At 43.9% G+C, this 19080-nt stretch overlaps 1 protein-coding gene across 14 annotated transcripts in view; it reads left to right on the forward strand.

The window, feature by feature from the left end:
- LOC108275438 (adaptor related protein complex 3 subunit beta 2) overlaps positions 1-19080 on the forward strand; it is a 58659-nt gene that overhangs the window by 4380 nt on the left and 35199 nt on the right. For 8 of the 14 annotated variants that reach the window (XM_017486268.3, XM_017486267.3, XM_053685904.1 and 5 more), the window contains exon 2: positions 17576-17651. In XM_017486268.3, the coding sequence (XP_017341757.1) occupies positions 17576-17651 (76 nt within the window). Of the gene's footprint in view, positions 1-4036; positions 4957-17575; positions 17652-19080 lie in introns of those variants that run through there. The other 6 variants (XM_017486263.3, XM_017486264.3, XM_017486265.3 and 3 more) reach the window with 4 other exon arrangements.

Raw genomic sequence — 19080 nt, forward strand, 5'->3', positions numbered from 1 at the left:
TGTTCTGGAGGTCCAGGCTGCTTTGATAGCGGTCTTCAGCTCGTCTGTATTGTCGGGTCTGGTGTCTCTCGTAGATTCTCTATGGGGTTCGGGTCAGGCGAGTCGGCTGGACAATCAAGCACAGTAACACCACGGTCAGCAAACCAGTTACTAGAAGTTTTGGCACTGTGGGCAGGTGCCGAGTCCTGCTGGAAAAGGAAATCAGCATCTCCATAAAGCTCGTCAGCAGATGAAGCATGAAGTTCTCTAAAATCTCCTGGTAGACGCTGCATCGACTCTCGACTTGAGAAAACACAGTGGACCAACACCAGCAGATGACATGGCAACCCAAATCATCACTGACTGTGGAAACTTCACACTGGACTTCCAGCAGCTTGGATTCTGTGTCTCTCCACTCTTCCTCCAGACTCTGGAACCTTGATTTCCAAATGAAACGCAGCATTGACTTTCATCTTCCCCGTGATTGTGGTTGTGTGTCCTGAACCAGACAGAGAGATTAAAGCCTCACGAAACCTTTGCAGGTGTTTTGAGTTAATTATCAGATTAGACCTCTTCTCAGGTCGACATTTCTGTATTATAAATTCTTTATTCTAATATTTTGAGATACCGGATTTTTGATTGAGCTGTGAGCCGTAAACAAAAGGATTGAAATATTTCACTGTATGTGTAATGAATCTAGAATATATGAAAGTTCCACTTTTTGAATTAAAATGAACCTTTCCACGATATTCAAATTTTTTGAGATGTCTCACAGTTCTGGTGGGTTGTACACAATCCATCCCTCACGCTTGGGCTTCAGAAACCTGGGGGTTTGAGACTGGAGCAGAGTATTTTTTCACATTTCTTGCACTGTTCTGGAATGAGATTGATTATCCTGTTATTGGGATCTTTTCACCTGTTTTAGCTTAGGGATCACAGCCCTCGCAATCTCAAGTGCTCCTATCATCAGTGAGAGAATCTTGGTTTTAATGTGGCACATTCTCTCTAGTTCCTCTTTCAGTTCCTGATATTTTTCCTGCTTTTCCCATGGAAGTTACTCTCACTTGGGATTGCCAAGTGACATTATTGCCTCTGGTTTTAATGCCTCCTCTACTGAGTGGTTGAGGTATTATGTTTCTAGGTTGTGTGTCTGTCTATCTGTTCGTCCATCCAAGATTCTCGTTAGCACAATATCTCGACAACGAGTGGTTTGTAGGATTTATACGGAGTTATGATTGTAACCAGCAGATTAACTGGTTCGATTTTGGAATTGATTCAAACAAAATCAAGGTCAAATGTCTGAAATAGTTTTTCTTCAATAGCTTCCTTTTACTCCTATATTTTAAGGTTATTTCTGGTGGTGGTGGAGGCATCCCCATCAACGCCATTGGCCACAGAGCTTTCAAAGTTAGCTGGACTCCATTAACACATGGGGCCGGAGTTGGGTTTCCGGCACAGGAAGTGTGTGAGCCCCAGTGTGTGGGAACAGCACACATCAACCAACTAACACCGAGGACTGAAACTATCTAGAAATGATCTGAGACTCATCAATGGCACACTTTCTGCCTAACATGAAAGTTTTTCAAGGTTGAGGACTACGACCCAGCAGTCCAGGAGACACTCGAACGACTGGAGGCCTTGTATGTTCTCAGGTGGATCATCTGGATCCAGATCACTGCCTGGTTAGTACTAGAGTACTGGCCTTCCTAGAGTACTGGCCTTCCAGCAGGGACTCCCAGACAGCAGGAAGGCCCTGTCTACATTGTAGATGTATGTAAACTTGTCACAACCTTTCTGAACAAGGCATAGGATCTTACCCTTACCCACTGCATGCCTTGGTGTGGTGGCTGGATGACTGCTGGAAGGACTTTGTGGTTAAATGCAGGGATTCTGTCCAAAGGTCATACCACCTACTTTTGTTAACCAATTGATTGACCTCACAGCGTTCTGTGCTGAGTGTGCTGGGGGTGAATACTGGTTAAACCCAGTATTCACCCTATGATACGATTTGATCAACGGATCGACTTTTTATCTTCCTCGGTGCGCAGATCGATGAGCCTGACCCCTACCATTACATGCCACTCTTGTTGAAGTGTTGCTCCAGCAAGTCGGCAGTAGTCATCTCTGAACAACTTTCCAGGTAGTCCTAAGCTTGGTCAGTTCCTCATGGCATATGGGTTATGTTATCCAGATGATTTTCACCACCCCTAGGGGTTAGGCAGGGTAAGTTAGTATGCTAGAACACCGGATACCACCCAGGAGTCCTTGTTATTCGGAAACAATGGCAATCTGGCAGGCTCTTAGCGAGAAGGTACCAAGGAAACGATGGTCGTAAGACAACAGTATTTATAGAACCACAGTTATATATGCAATTAGCATTCCCCGGGACCTAAGATTTTAGTGGCTCGCTCAATTCCGACTTTAAAGTGTCCCACCATTTTGCCTTCCAATCAAATGTTTCTGTACCGAGTTACATCAACTCAGCTCAGGGGGGAAAAAAACTCCTTTAAAACAGCGTTTTGCTCTTGGCAATACAGAACTGATGAGATTCATTGTTTGAATCTTTCTTGTGGAAAGTAGTCGAGTAGTCATGCGGGTCGGGGTGGACGAATCATTTAATTCATTAGCTTACTCACCAGGCAAGTGAAAGCTCCGCCGTGTTTACCCAGTCCCTGTTTATCCAGGCTAAAAACTGTGTGTAGCGCAGCAGGCAGCAGGACTGTGAAACAGTTACACTCGTAGAGCTGCAATGAAACACATTACGTCCCAGATGAAAGGTTTTCTTTTGTAAAAATGGCAAGTTTTTTTTTCTTTTCCCCCCAAAGTTTCTCTGGTTATTGTACATGAGAAAAGAAACCCTGTCGACCGCTATATCAGCATATTGTCTGACGGGCAGCTCTAAACGACAAACTGATACACACGTATGTGCCATGTGCTTGACCCTGGCACCCGAGATAATGATTTATCCACCACTGTATGGATTTTATTTGTTTTCCAATCAGCAGTACATTTGAGTTGTACTAGATAATGGCTCTTGAGGGACCATCCTTGTGTATCCTCGTGTATTCAACCGATGTTTGTTTGTGGAAATACCTGCAGTACGAACACACATTTATTGTGCGTCCTGCCAGGAAGAGATTACAGTCTAGTCTAGAGTGTAGGTATACGTACAGATGTCAGTATTTAACAGTAGGTGTTGTTTGGATGTCTTTGACGAGAGATGTTCCTCTGCTGGTTTTTTATTGGCACCCTGTTGCTGTGTTTACGTGTATGTGTGTGTGTGAAGAGAGATGGCTGTTTTACTGGTTCCAAAGCAAACACGGAGAAGGAGAAATCCTCCGATGCTGTTGCCTTAGCAACACACCCTTTTAAGCCTGGCTGGACTAACTGCACGGTATTTCCATCTGCAATCAACAAAATGAGATTCATATTCCCGGCTGATTAAAGCAGGACTCTTTGCTCTGAGCGCACGGGGCCCTCATCCAGTCTCTGTGTGCCCTCGCTCCGGAGGGTGGTCTTATTCACTGCGGATGACCGCGTTGCTCTCGTCTCGAGCCCTCGGTGTGAATTCCACACCTGTATGTAGAAAAGCTCGCACGCCCCTTCGGACGAGCGCACACAGTGCAAACCGTTGTGCTTCTAAAAGGGGTGTCGGGATAAAATGGAGCAAAGAAATACATGTATTTAAGGAAGAGAGTGCAGTAGTAAGCACGCAGAGTCGACTGTGATATTAGAGTAGAGTCAGCTCTGAGGATGTTCTTTGCCTTTTCATTTTTTTAGTTTATTTGGTGCCACCTACAGTTCAGTACGCAGTACAGGATGATGTATACTCTATTCACTTAGAGATGTGTGTGTGTGAGAGAGAGAGAGAGAGAGAGTGCGTGTCGAAATAGCTTTTTTGTATCCTCCATTTGTGCTATTCTTGAACAGTGCTGTGAAACCGTTCTGTTTGTGTTTCTGAATAAAACACGGAGCCATCAGATGATTCTGAACAGGACAGCTCGAGAGCTGAGTCATGTCCGCGCGAGTCCGACGAAGGGAGGGGGAGGGAGAGGGAGAAAGAAAGAGAGAGCGACAGGGATAGAAAGAGAGTGTGTGTGTAGAGGGAAGAAAAAATAGAGGTGAATGAATGAGAGGAGTGAAGGAAAATATGTTGGAGAAAAGAGAGAGAGAGAGCGAGAGGGAGAAAGAGAGCTACAGTGTGATGGCGTGCTAAGAGGAGAGTGGAAGGGAGGGGTGTGCTAACGTGGCTGGGGCGGAGGGGGCAGAGCAGACCTGTTAGATCTCTAGGCTGCGCTCACATGCAGTTGCCTCCGAGCAGACGGAGAATAGCTTCTCTCCCAGGAGAGACTCACGACACAGCGCCGTACCTCTCCTACAGACGTCCGCGCTAAGCAGGGAGATCCTTCACTGACATGTGAGGCGGAGGCTTGATTGAGCACAGCAGCAGCGTCCCCCGGCCGTTCACCCTGGAGGTTTGGAAATCCCTCACTCCAGCAATCTTGCATCGGGGATACAGGGGAAAGCTGGACAGGTCGCTGAGGATTTTTCCGAGTCGGTGAGTTGCTGTTCACGGATCCTACAGGTGGCACTCTGAGCAACTGTTGAGGTGTATATAACCGCCTTGCCGTTGCACATGTGAGTCTCAAGACCAGCTCGAAGGTGGCGTGAAAGCAAATCATCAGAAAACTCAGCAATGAAGATGACACCGATGCAGAAGCTGCTCCAGCTGCCGGCTAACGCCGTGAACATGGTGAAGACGGTGCAGGGGGTGGCACACGGCCAGGAGGAGGCGCGCAGCCCCGTGCTCACCCCGGACGGCGGGCTGCAGAACTGGTACAACGCCGTGCAGCCAGAGGAGCTCCGCCACCTCCGTATCTCCAGCACAACCGGAGGAGGAGGAGGAGGAGGAGACGCAGGAGAGGGGGGAGGCACGCAGGACGATGGGCTCCCCAGTGCTCAGACGCAACCCCTGCGGTAAGGACACACACAGATGCACTGAGCATTACAGGACCACGCGCGCAAAACAGGTCCTACAGACCACTGCGATTAACGAGGGCTGTACAGTCAAGCGTTTCTAGACGGTGAGACGTTCAGCGATGTATGAAGTGTAAAACCAAACCATCCATCAAATAATCTTGCTTTACTTAACAACATGACATCGTTGAGTATTAATGAGCATAGAACGTTGTACCGCAACGCAGAACGAACATCAGCAGCACGCGGTCATCTTACATAAACCACAGAAAGTACAAATAATTGCTTTTAGAGCGATTTATTTGTATACAGTCATTGTTTCCTCACTCGCACTTGTACATCAGCCTGAATATTTTCTTCAACCTGCCTTCAACGGCGTCCTCGCCACTTTATATGCGTACTACATAGGGTAGAACCATGAAGGCTTTCTTTAGTGCACCTGCATGTTTGAAGGCATCTGTCGAGTGCACACTACGTCCATAATAGAACAACATTGAAAGCCTCAGTTGCAAGGCACACATACATTTGAATAAATATTCAATCCCCGAGTGGAGAAAGAGCCGCTCGTGTTGTTTCCTGACAAAGTTTGAACTCCTCTGAGAAAGTTTTAGCATCGCCTGTGTCGCTCACAGCCGTTAATCCAGGCCAGACGTATCCAAACGTTTTCCCCATGAAACTCCAAACATCCTTCTTTTACCTTAACAGAAAGCGAGGACGCGTTTGATGGAAACTGTATTGATGGAAAGTGTAGTGTTTTAAATATTTACTTTTTGGTATTTTCCAAAGTACTCAACGCTTTTACCCGTGCCTGTGCTCCCCAGCTCTAGCTTAACAAGCTCACTGTCATGAGGTGGACAAACACGAGCGCCGTGCCGTAGTGTTTCAGCCATTGGCTAGGTGTTTACATAACCAGTACGCAGTTAGTTAACTGTCCGTGCCCATCACTAATCCTGAAGCAGCACCTCAGAGGTGATTTAGAGTGATCCTGACCCCTTCTGCTCTCCAGACCTGCCTGATCCATCCTGATGCCCTACGTCTGCTTGGAGTTCTCATCACTCGCTGCTGCTGAGGATGGCCCCACATGGTACAGCTCATGAAGATGACTTCTGACTGCAATTGCCAGGAACAGTTTTTCCCTCAAGTCTCCATCAGTGAACAGTTGATAAAACAGACTTTATTATAATCTTATAACAGGAAATACTAGATAAATATGACTATATGAAGATATCTTCACTCGCTAAGACGACTTAAACCAAACAACATCTATTTCTGGCTAAACACTGCCTCGCAAATTTTTACCACCTTTCCTCACAGCCACTCTCTCTCTCTCTCTCTCTCTCTCTCTTTCTTTTTCTCTTTCTACTTTATTTTACAGAAAAGTCTCAAAGAAATATCTTTCTAAGAACGACGAACAAATAGAGGATTTGATGTATTTGTTATACACGCTGACGCACGGACGTTTATTAATACCACGATACCGCGTAACCCGCGAGAGTTTATCCGTCCGTGAAAACCTTCAAACCCGAGCACCTCTCGTAGCGAGCACGAAAGTCTCCGAGGGTGTAAACGTTAAGCTGACCGACACCCCTGGAGGAAAACTGCCCGTGGATTTATTAAGGATCGAAGTAATTAAAGCACCGTGCCTGGTTAGAGAGCTGTGCACCTTCTGTGGAGTTTCTGTAGCTTCGTATTATCGCACACGAGCTCAAGTCTCTGCCTCGTGACCAGATCGGCGTCTTTACCCTGTGACACGAAGGTTTTAAACTGTGTCCGTTTGAATTCGCAGCACCTCGCCTGATTTATATGCGAGGATCCGGGTTGCGAAGAGAGAGAAATCTTCAACGCGAGGTAGTAATGCTAATGAAAATGGACGGGAAAGATATAAAAAAAAAAAAAAGAAAAGATGGAGGGGATTAATCGAGCTCCATGAGATCAAAGAAGTCCCCGTATTCTGTGGAGAGCCAAGGAAGGAGCTCGGGCTGCTGTATCAACGTAGCGTACAGACAGCCTGCGTTTATAACACTCCTCAGAAATGAGCATTCTATCATTAGAGATTAAATTCTCTGGGGGTTGTTTTATTTTTTTTTACCCCCCCACCTTGCTGAAAGGTGAGAACGCTCGGTAACTCGATGAGTGACAGCTGACACGGTGACTGAAGAATTCAGGATAGTGTTATTATCGGAAATCTGACTCCGCAGGCCGTGCGTGTGTTGCGTGTGACGTCATGGAGCATTGAATTATACATCGATCTAATTACCCTGGACCAGGAAGCAGGTGAACCGATGAGCGGTTCGATAAATTTGAGACTTGTGTTGTGTTTCCTTATCAACCTCACTGTCTGTGAAAGAAAAGAGAAGATCGCATCTGATCTCTCTCCCTCTCTCTCTCCGTCTGTGTTTTATTCTGTCCCCATGCTGAGATATCATCTTTTTTTATTCTTTTCCCCTTTTCATGTTGTTCTGAGGGTTTTTATCTTCCCCCCAGCTCTCAGAATCGGGACCCTTTTATTCAGCTGCGGTTCGATGAATGAGCTCTTGCCTTTGACAGCTTCTCTTTTCTTAATGGCTCTGACTGCGTGTGTGGAGATCTCTGTGTAACTTTGTCGTCTGCATAAAAACCACTGGTGTCGATGGATTTGGCCCATTTTGATGGTCTGTATCAGATTTGAATCAGAAGGCTACTTGAATTCACTTAGAACATTTATCTCTGACCTCTGAGTGGGGGAAAAAAATCCACTCGAACAGCTGTCCAGCTCACAATTCCCGCTCGGAAAGTCCGTCATGTCGAGCGACTTCTCTGACGTCTCCGAGTTGGAATAACGTCACATTATAACGTGACATTATAACGTGTTTTCAGGTGCTTTTACCGTGGCTTAAATCCGACATTCATGTATGAAATAAATGACGCACTAACAAATCTACTTTTCTTAAAGCGCACGTTTTGAACCGTGCCTGATTTTGTTTAAAATTTCTCATTGACATGCGTCCGAGTTCAAAAAACCACTTTAACGTGCTCATAATTTAAACTGCAGCATTACCTTTTATTCCCCCCAGTGTCACAAACGATTCGTTAAATGATCCGTTCTAAAGGATTCGTTCTAAACTCCTCCGTTCAGAGAGCATACTCTGCTCTGATTGGTCTGCTCAGATGTCCCAGTGTGTCGTGATCGGTCTACCGCTTGTCTACGAGCAGCCGATGAAGACCAGAGGTGGGGCTTTTTGTTACAAACCTACATAGGTTAGTACGGGAAGTAAAGTCTGGAATCACTAACGATTCGATTCAGCTGTTCAGAATCGATTCCTTCTTTTGGGAGTCGATAACTCCGTTTGTCGTGCGCTTTGATTTTTGAAACTTTGCAGACGTTTGTACGTTCAGAAACAGCTCTATAACACACTACCTGAAAGGGAACATCTGAAAAATCATAATAGGTGCACGTTAAACATTTTTAGCGTCATTTGAGAGATTTTTGTTTTTAAAACAATCGCACAGAAGCTTTATTCTTACTTCCTAAAGTAACAGGAAGTAACTAAATAAACACATGTTCGCACACATACAGCGACTCGCAGCAACAAAGCGCTCAGGGCCCGTTCATTTTCGATGAGAGCTGGCGACTAGATGTGGGCGTGTCCAACCACGTGACATAGTTGAGAAAAGTTTAACTTTATGTATGCAAATTTGGACCGACTTGTTGCAGCGACAGCCAGTGGGGCGAAGACATGTGCTCCGTGATCCACCATCCCGTCCAAATCGCTTCGTGGACCCAGACGGTCCGGCTCAGATAGTCGGCCGCAACGGCGAAGAGCTCACGCTGCTTCTCCTTCATCTCGTAGAATATGATTCATATATACACCAGTGGATTTTATATACGAGCTCTCTCCCGCCAGAATGTTTCACTTTAGCGGCAAGAAAACTGATTTGTTGTCAGAGGTGTTACTAAGTGTTACTATGGCAACCAGTAGTAGGAACGCCTACTGGCGACTTCATAGTAAAGTGACTAGTGACTTGCAGCGATAAAATCACGGTATGTGTGAACGCAGCTTAATCCTGTATGCTTTTCGGAACAAGATATCCCCACGTCCGCTTGCTTTACAGACGTAAACATGATACCATACGGACTTTTTCAGCTTGTTTGTTTCTGCCACCATCCCGGAGTTGTTTGCGAGAATATGCCGTGAGATGATTCCACAGGGTTAATAAGAAATTTTATTCCCAGTTTTCTCACACGAATGCTCTGAGCTGCAGACGTTAGAACTCTTACTTAGAGGATGCTGATGTTGCTGATCTAAGTACTTGACTTGTTTTTGATTTTCCAAATTTAAAACGTAACAAGTGGTTTCCCTTGTTATTCAGGACAGCACTGGACTGTATTTTCTGGACCGTTGTTCGGGAGAGCAGTAAAATGCCTGGCTTTGGTCAGCCACTTCTATATTTGGAGAAACGCGACACTGTCGAATCCATTTAAACTCCATTTCAGCGATCTCCTCTGTTTACCACTGATATAATCTGGGATTAAGAGGATCCGGATCATCACTTTGTCTTAGACTTGCATCTCTTTCTGTGTCAGAAATCATTGTGTGTGTGTGTTTGTGTGTGTGTGTGTGTGTGTGTGCGTATGTTTGTGCGTGTGTGTGGAGTAAAGCTGACGGAGTGCAGCAGCTCATGACTGCCGGCTCCTCACAGCGAAGCTTTCAATAGTTCCCTCGTCACGACATGGCTCGCATACACACACACACACACACACACACACCTTACACACACAGCCAGACGTGTTCACTGAAGCATGGAGTCATGGCTGAAACAACGACCCCAGCTGAGCAGAATCTCTCTCTCGCTCACACACACACACACACACACACACACACACACACACACAAACCTTACTTGCAAACAAGAACTTGCGTTTTCACACAAAGATCTCAGCCACATTAGACACTTCCTTTCCTCACGAATCCAAAGCAGTGAGAGACATTACACAGTTTTATTATTTATATCTTTTATATATATATATAGTAAGGAAAGAAAAACATCCACGATGTGGATTATTTACGTATAACCACGCGGAATGTGTTGGAGTGCGTTGTTCCACTTGTACCACAGGAATTTGCCAAAGATTATGGCGTTTCATTTATTAATGAACGGCACGTTGTGCTTTTTAATGATTTTGTAGTCAGATTTAATGTTGTCTAACAACCGAGAGACAATCAGTCCTGTTATCACTCACGTTACAGAACAATCGTTCTCTCTCTCTCTCTCTCTCTCAGAAGCCATAAAGCATAACCCCTCTGTCCTGAAGACTTTCCTGTGCTGGGAAACTTTGCAAAGCTCCGTGACTGTTACAGAACGCTGACACCCGAGACACCTTCCATATAAGTTCAATAGATGTCTCCTGACAACAACAACAACAAAAAAAACCCCTCACCACATTAATTATACGATTATATCTTTTACTTTGTTAAACTAACAACAGTTTTTTTTTTTTAAATCCATTTTTGATTAGTCTCAGATTATGCCGCGTTTCCATCCGGTGTATGAGCTGTTACTATGGGAACAATAACGTATTAGAACGAGCACATTCATACGATCAGCTGGAACGAGCTGCCCGGTTATACGAAAATAATGCGCACCCTCTGACCGAGCAGACTCGAGAAGCTACACTCATGCTGTGGTGTAATCTGTGTATTAATGAAGGTCTTTGGAGGACTACACGTTCTTTTGATCGATGTGTGTTTATTATGATTCTTGCTCTGGGTGAGGACCAGCCTCGGACCTGTTCTCCCTGCCACCTTTGGAATGCGTTATATATATTGCCAGAGATAGACAGATTGCGACAGAGAGAGCATGTTGTGCCCGGTCCCTCCTCATCATCTGCCTGCCTAAACGCTTCACAGCTGTGAAAAGCAGAAGAATTTATTCTCTTCCCCTTATTGCTTTCTGCGTTGCTGTGGAAACAACAGCTGTCGCGAAGCCAGGCGTGTCGTGAGTTAACGCGGGCGTTTGCCGACAATAACGGACTGCCAGTGTCAGGGGGAAATGTGGTTAATTAGCTTATTCTGTTATCTCTACCAGTTTAGAACCTATTAATGCTCAGGCTTTAGACGACTGATGGACTGGCGTGGCTGGAAAGTGCGATGTCTCAGCGTGAAACTTCGAGTCTAAAATGGGACAAACATGCGTCGATATGGGATTATCCTAATCCTCACTCTTGTACTTTATTGTAACCAATGTAATAGACGTGGCATGTAATATAAATTACAAATGAGTTCAATTTCTGTTTTTAAATGATTCCTGTGGATCTCTCTCTCTCTCTCTCTCTCTTAATTTCGCCGCACTGTAGTAAAATAACTAGGTCATATTTACAATATTTTCATAGCTTTTTCCGTGACGCTGCGCAGTTGCTCGGAGGAGGAATCGAAGTATAATGAGGCCCAGGCTGTTGTGATGATCAGTCTTGGAGATCCCTCAGCTAATAATCTGATGCCGGTGTAAACAACGGTGTAAGCCATTTCCTCCATTATGACAGTGAAGCGTGTGTGGAATATACAGTATGTGAGGATCGAGCGGTGATGCTGTAGGGCAGCGGGTGTCAATCCTGCAGTAGGGTGTTTTGCATGCCCTAACAGCTCGTCTCAGCTCGTCTCAGCGGGGGCTTGTGTTCAGAGCAGCTTTTCTGATCTGTATCTCATAAGAGTGATAAATCTGGGCAGAGTGTGCGTCATCCCGGATCCCCTCTGTGCACCAACTATGGATGCCCTCACACATGCTCTATAGAAAATTACAGCTATTAAGAAATAAACCAACTGGTTTTGCGTCTCTCCCTCGGATCACTGGCGGTTCGTTTCATGTTATTCCTGAATTCAGTCCTCTTCTGTAAACGCCGTATCCCGGTCAGGGTTGTGGTGTATCCGGAGCCTATCCCAGGAAAACTGAGGCAAAAATACACCTGGGTGGGATGCCAGTCCACGAACACACATTCACATTCCAACCCTCATCCCCAAATATGAGCAGGTTAGCACAGCCAGTTCACCGGCCCGTGTGTTTTTAGGAGGAAACCAGAGGAAACCTGTAGCTCAGGATTGAACCCAGGACCCGGTAAGTGTGAGAAGGCTAAACACATCAGAAAGAACAACATCTCCCGGTTGCTAGTTGCAGCATCCAACATCCCAGTTCACCACAACACTCTAAGCCCATGAGCCCTCTAGATCTGCTGATTTATCTAAGAAAAAAAAAACATTCACAAAAAGCTTGACTAAACAAATACATTTTCCGCCTGGACTTAAACACCGAGACTGTCTCTGAGTCCCGAACACTAATTGGAAGGCTTTTCCATAACTGTGGGACTTTATAAGAGAAAGCTCTTCCCCCTGCTGTAGCCTTCACTATTCGAGGTACCAACAAATAGCCTGCACCTTTTGATCGAAGTAGGTGTGGCAGATCATAAAAGACCAAAAGTTCGCTCAGGTACTGTGTATTTTATAATCAGTGTGAAAGTTTACTTTGGAGTCAGTGCAGTGTGGATAAGATCGGGGTGATGTGGTCATATCTTCTCGTTCTAGTAAGGACTCTAGCAGCTGCATTCTGGACTAACTGGAGGTTGTTTATGCTCCTACTGGAACATCCAGACAGTAAGACATTACAGTAATCTAGTCTAGAGGTGACAAAAGCATGAACTAATTTTTCTGCATCATGTAGTGACATTATATTTCTTATCTTAGCAATATTTCTGAGATGAAAGAAGGCTATCCTAGTAATATTATCTACATGAGCATCAAATGATAGACTGGAGTCAATAATCACTCCAAGGTCTTTTACAGCTATACATGACGAAACAGAAAGACCATCCAGAGTTACTGTGAGATCAGAACGCTTACTTATAGCTGCATGTGGTCCTAATACAAGTACTTCTGTCTTGTCAGAATTAAGTGAAAGGAAGTTAATAAACATCCAGTATCTAATGTCCTTTACACATTCCTCAACTTTATTAAGCTGGTGTCTGTCGTCTGGCTTCGCTGAAACATACAACTGTGTATCATCAGCATAACAGTGAAGGCTAATTCCATATTTATGAATAATTTGACCCAGATGTATCATATATAAAGTAAAAATCAGTGGGCCTAAAAGAGAACCTTGTGGAACACCAAACTTCCCTCAGTATGCGTAGAGAAGTCGTCATTTACATCTACGAACTGATAGCGATCAGTCGAATAAGACCTCAACCAGGAGAGGACCGTTCCCTTAACGGCAACAATGTTTTCTAGTCTATCAAGGAGAATAGTATGATAAATGGTATCAAAAGCTGCACTAAAGTCGAGCAACACAAGCAAGTAGACACAACCCTGATCACAGGCCACTAATAGGTCATTTACCATTTTATTTCATTCTTGGCCAGTTCCCACCCACCAGCCCAGTCTCCTTTATCATACGACAGCTACCAACCGAGCAAACACGTGCTTCCTCTGAGACAGCGGCATGCTTTCAAACTGCTGCATCACAGGGCAGCATAACATACGCAGAGGAAAGCGCTGTCCGCCCTCTTCCTCATACATGAGCTCACAGATGCCCACGTTTGGCCAGAGTCGCTGTGATTGACAGGGGAGAGAGTAACGCCGTCCCTCAGACCCTGAGAGCACGGCCAGTTTCGCTCTTTTGGCTTCTGCCCACGGAGAGCTGCTGCATCCGATTGTCTGCTGGGGAATACAAACTGGTGATGGAAAGAAAGTTATTTTCATCTTCAGCATTCTGCAAAGACCCTGCAGTCAAGATTCTTATGCTGAAAAAGTCAGCGTCATATTGTACTGTATGTCTTGACTGGTATCTTTTGAAATGTCCTATATCCCAGATAAACAGACAGCCTACATAGGTAAAACAGGAAGTAGTAGACAGCAGTACTTCCTAGTACTTAGGGAACCTACCTATAAAGAGGCTCTCTGTCTTATAAAGTGTTGTTTGTTTTTCTTTGTCTTTTAGCTTTGTCAAGTCGAGGGTTAATGGCTCCATTCATCACCTGCCTGTTGCTAATGCACTGACTCGGATACGGTTGCTATAGAAACTTTTCTCAGAAAGCAGTTATCAGAATAGTCCAGTTGAGTTGCCATAGCTTTGGCGTGACAAAATTCTCCAGGTATCTCTGACATGCTGTGGCCTTGATTGCATCTGCTGTGCAAAGTGAATATAGACAGCTAGCTTTTATGTTTTATGTTCTTGTTATGTTTAGCATCCAAGTGGCAGACATGCACTTAGGGAGCTTTCTCCTATTCGAGTCTAAGTATAATGAAATTGTCTGAAAAATCCAAATTGTGACTTCAGTCCTCCTTTTATGGAGCTTTCGATTTATCTTACATTATAAAATGGAAAAGGTTTGGAGCCATGGTGACAAGAGATAAACATTTATACATGCACACGAACGAACCACGTGAAGGTTTTTACTAATCCAGATCTTCCAGATCCATCACTCAGCCAGCACGCTTCATCAGTTCTACTGCATGGCAGTGATTTTAATATTTAATGACGTGTGGCAGATTTTCGTGATCTCTCTTTCTGTTTCGGGTGGCCGTCCTTCTCTTTCTCTATCCTCCCTCCTTCCTTTTCTCTCTCTGTGTCCCTTTCTTTGTAAGGACATAAAAAATTTAAAGGAAGAAACGGTTTCTCCCAGGCGCCGAGACAGTGTCGGTGTGCTTTGCCTCTGGAGCTGCATTAGAGACACGAACACCATAGATGTGCCATCCACACATCAGTCCAGAATCTCGCACAGGTGTTCAATTGGGTTGAGATCCACTCGCTGTGAACATCACAGCAAATAATCGACCTGATTTTCATCCTCATCAAGCCATTCGGTGAGCGCTCGTGTCCTGTGGGTGGGGGCGGAGTCATCCTGGAAGAGACCAAGCCTGTCATGATAGAACCGTTTCATTACAGGATAAAGATGATCAAATCAGTAACTTCACTGATCGGCAATGACGCTTCACAGCAAAACAGAGCCGCCAGTTTTTCCCTTTAATCGGTCACCCGTCTATATCTTTGAAAATGTTTTGTGAATGTTTACTTTGTACACTAGCACAGAACGAATGATTGGTCGCTCGCAGAATCCCACCGCACAAACTTTTCTGAATGAGGAAACCATATAACAAAAGTCCGTTTTTGTCTCACTTGCGCGCAAGAACGTGACCTCGAACGTGTCACTTGAACGGTGTCGATTTTCATGATTGAAGAGTATTTTTATTTTCCTTTTTATTGACAGCTCTTTCCATCTCCTCAGTTGCTCTCATGAGTATCTATCCATGTCTGTTTGTCATAAGAGGTTCTGTATCCTTCATTACGGTCTGAGGTGTCACGCTTCGGTGCACTCCAAATCAATCACGTTTATTTCTCTATTCACCCTCTGAGACTGAACTAATCACCGCAGCAAAGAGCAGCTTCCGCCTTTTTACACCCCACCTCTGAACGACTTCCTTACTGAGTGTCATCATCATCATCATCATCCAAAAACCTACTTTTACACACACTCATAGTGCATCATAGAAAGTATCGTGTATGACTGTTTTTCTGTTTTTGGGGCTTTGAAATAACAGACTGGTCTGTTCAGGCTCTTTAAAACACCTTCTGTTGCATATTCAGGCTTGCTCAGTGAATGTGAAAGCACTGGTTGTGTTAATATATTCAGTTACACTGTGTTCTCTTATAGTCATCACTAAAAGCAACTGGTTTCCCCACAATTCGGACAGAGAATTTGGTGAAATGTGTGGATATGATACATAGAGGTCGACCGTAGTAGATTTTACCGATATAGATAGCTAAGTTGGGCGGTACCTGCCGATAACCGATAGTTTTAAAAACCGATACTGAATGAAAACATGACATTCAAAGTGAAATATTGCTGAACTTTATTACAGAAATAAAAAGTACCGAATGTAAATGTACTGTACGTTTTTAAATGAAATAAATATATAAATATGAACATATACAGTCGGGGGAATATTCAACACGTGTCAATATTTTTTTGAGTAAATATATTTCCAGTGAGGTTATTCACATGAAATTTTCACCAGACATCAGTATTAACTCAAGATTTTGATTTTGGACCATTCTTCTAAACATATTGTCTTTAAATCTTGTTCAATTGGATTCGAGTCAGGTGATTGGCTGGGCCATTCTAACACCTCGATTTTTTTCTCTGAAACCAATTGAGAGTTATCTTTGCTGTATGTTTGTATCGTTGTCCTGCTGGAAGTCCACCCACTTCTCATCATCATCCTGGTGGATGGCAGAAGATTCCTCTAAAGAATCTCCCGGTAAAGGGCTCCATTCATCGTTCCTTCAATTATATGAAGTCTGCCAGTACCATGTGATGAAAAACAGCCCCACACCATGATGCTTCCACCTCCAAACTTCACTGTTGGTGTAGTGTTTTTAGGGTGATGTGCAGTGCCATTTCTTCTCCAGACATGGTGTGTAGTATGACAGACAAAAAGTTCAATTCTGCTCTCGTCTGTCCAGACTACACTCTCCCAGTATTTCATAGGCTGGTCCAAATGAGTTGTAGCAAACTTTAAACGAGCTTCGGCATGCCTTTTCTTTAGTAATGGAGTCTTGTGGGGTGAGCGTGAACAGTGGAGTGCATTGTCTATTGTTTTCTCTGTGACGATGGCACCTGCTGAGTGTTTCTGGAGCTCTTTCCGAGTGGTCCTTGGCTCTTGTGCTACTCTTCTGACTCCCTGGTCAGAAATCTTTTGAGGATCTCCTGTGCGTGGCCGGTTGATGACGGAGTGATGTTGCTTCCACTTGTGGATAACGGCCCCAATGGTGCTTACTGGAGGATTCAGAAGTGTTGAAATACGTCCGTATCCGATTCCATCAGTATGTTTCACAACAACAACTCTTTGCTTTTACCCATCATGAGATGTTTCTTGTGTGACACCTTGGTAACGAAAAGCCTTTTTATAGACCATCAAGTTACTAACCCAGCTGATATTAATTTGCACAGATAGGGGGTATAATTACTTACGGATTTCAGCTGGTTCCGTGCCTTACCTTGCCTTGGAGAACTGCTTTATTTTTTGTTCCATCTTTTTTCCCAATGTCATTCCACTTTATTGCACATAACTTTATTCATGGACTTTAATGTTGTGAATTCTTGATATTTCCGGATTTCTTGAGTCAATCCTGATGTCTGGTGAAAATTTCATGTGAATAACCTCATAGGAAATATATTTACAGAAAAAATGTTGACGCGTTCGATACTTATTACCCCCACTGTGTATATATTAACTATAATAAATATTAAAGTAAATAAATGATATACATCCAGACTGAACCAAAAAGCAACACTCCTCCAAATAACCAAGGAAATTTTTTTATTAAAAAACATTTCAAATAACAGAACAAAATTTGTCAGCGATAGTTTTTATTTCTCCTCTAGAGAAATAATCTAGTCCCACTCTGTATGACTGTATGATGACAGCGGACCCTTCTCGCAGGGACACAACCTGGAATAACTATGGGTGTGAATTTTTTCTGATAACCGTTAGTTCCAGCAATCGTTTATCCAGAACCAGATCCGTTCAATCGGTCGACCTCTGACGATATATACATCAATGGTGTTTTTGCTTCTTTTTTTTTTCTTCAGGCACGATGATTTGAAGGAGATGTTGGACAGCAACAAGGACTCTCTAAAGCTGGAGGCTATGAAAAGGATTGTTGCAGTGAGTATTACTATTTGCTGGAGCCTTGCAGTGCGCTCAGTCTGAAGGTGCATCACCACACGTGAAAGCATACATCTTTCTTTTTTGACTTTAGTGTCAGTTGTATTGCTTTTTGGCTGTGGGATAGACTATAATTCATCACTGCTGCGATTCAGTTCATTGTCAGCTTATTTATCAGCTAAATGACTCTCCCGAGGAGCACTCAGATTTAATCCCCATGGTCCTTTTACATTATTGCTGTACATTGCTTGCGCCTGTCATGTGATGAATTCAGCCTCAAGAGAAGATTGCCTGCTCTGAGCGATTATATGTGCTCTGGTGTTGTTATTATTATTATTATTATTATTATTATTAGCCAGATCTCTGTAGTAATCAGGGAGAATTCTTCGTGTCAAGCGTTCGCAGACTTGCCTTATTGTTTCTGTGCTCCAGATACATCTGCAGGCTCATTATCCGGTAATTTAGCCTAATAAGATATTCATATTGACCTGATTTTCATTGTACAACAGGTCCTTTTCTGTACTCTGAGTCGTTCTAGAGAAAATCTTACACACAGAAACCTTGGCCTCTGTTTATTATGTAATGCACTAGGCAGGGACATTATGCTCACTGAGGCAGTGTTGTCAGCATGTGCTTTATGGCTTTGTTGTTCAAACAGTGAGCCAAACGAGCCTCCAGTCAGTAGCTCCATACAGAGTCGCTTAATCAAGCCCACTGGATGTTCTGTAAGAGACTAAACCCATTAAACCTCAGCCAGCACACTGACACAAGACACACGGCTCACTGAGACCAGGCAAGTCCAGAGCTCATTTTAGTCTGTTCAAATCTTTTTAGCGAAAGGGTGTATTTATAAATGCACGGTGTAAGAAGACTGAAAACGGCACTTTATTCTGCCTTTAAGTCCTGTCGGAGACATCGTGATAACGGGTCGAGCGCACTTGAACGCCTCTACGGTGTCGAAATTACAACTCGGGAATACTACGAACCCCCAACGTGTCAATTTGTGGGCATGTCAGTAAAGAAAGTGGTAGAAGTCATGTTCAATTCTTCATTTTCTTTCCGTGAAATAAACTTCCTGTTGTTGATGATACAAAAAAAAAAAAACCTTTCTTTTTTTTTTTTTTTTTTAAATAAAATTTTTTTCTCAACTTATTCAGACCGATTTTTTTCAGACCACTGGAACACACACCTCGTCATAATCACCACGTCCGAACTCGTACCCAGAACAGTCGAGGTTTGAGCTAGAATGGATTATTTCTCTACTCTGCGGTGCGTTTATAAAAGATATGAAAGTTTAGGCTCTGAGCCGTTGTTACTGTAGTGTAGAGACGCCTGTACGATGTGGTGACATTAAGTAGGACAGCGAGGGTGTGTGTGTGTTTGGGGGTGTAGTACAACCCGGTGTTAAATATTCATTCCTGGTGTCAGA

This window comes from Ictalurus punctatus, chromosome 14 (assembly GCF_001660625.3).
Source record: "Ictalurus punctatus breed USDA103 chromosome 14, Coco_2.0, whole genome shotgun sequence".
NCBI lineage: Eukaryota > Metazoa > Chordata > Actinopteri > Siluriformes > Ictaluridae > Ictalurus > Ictalurus punctatus.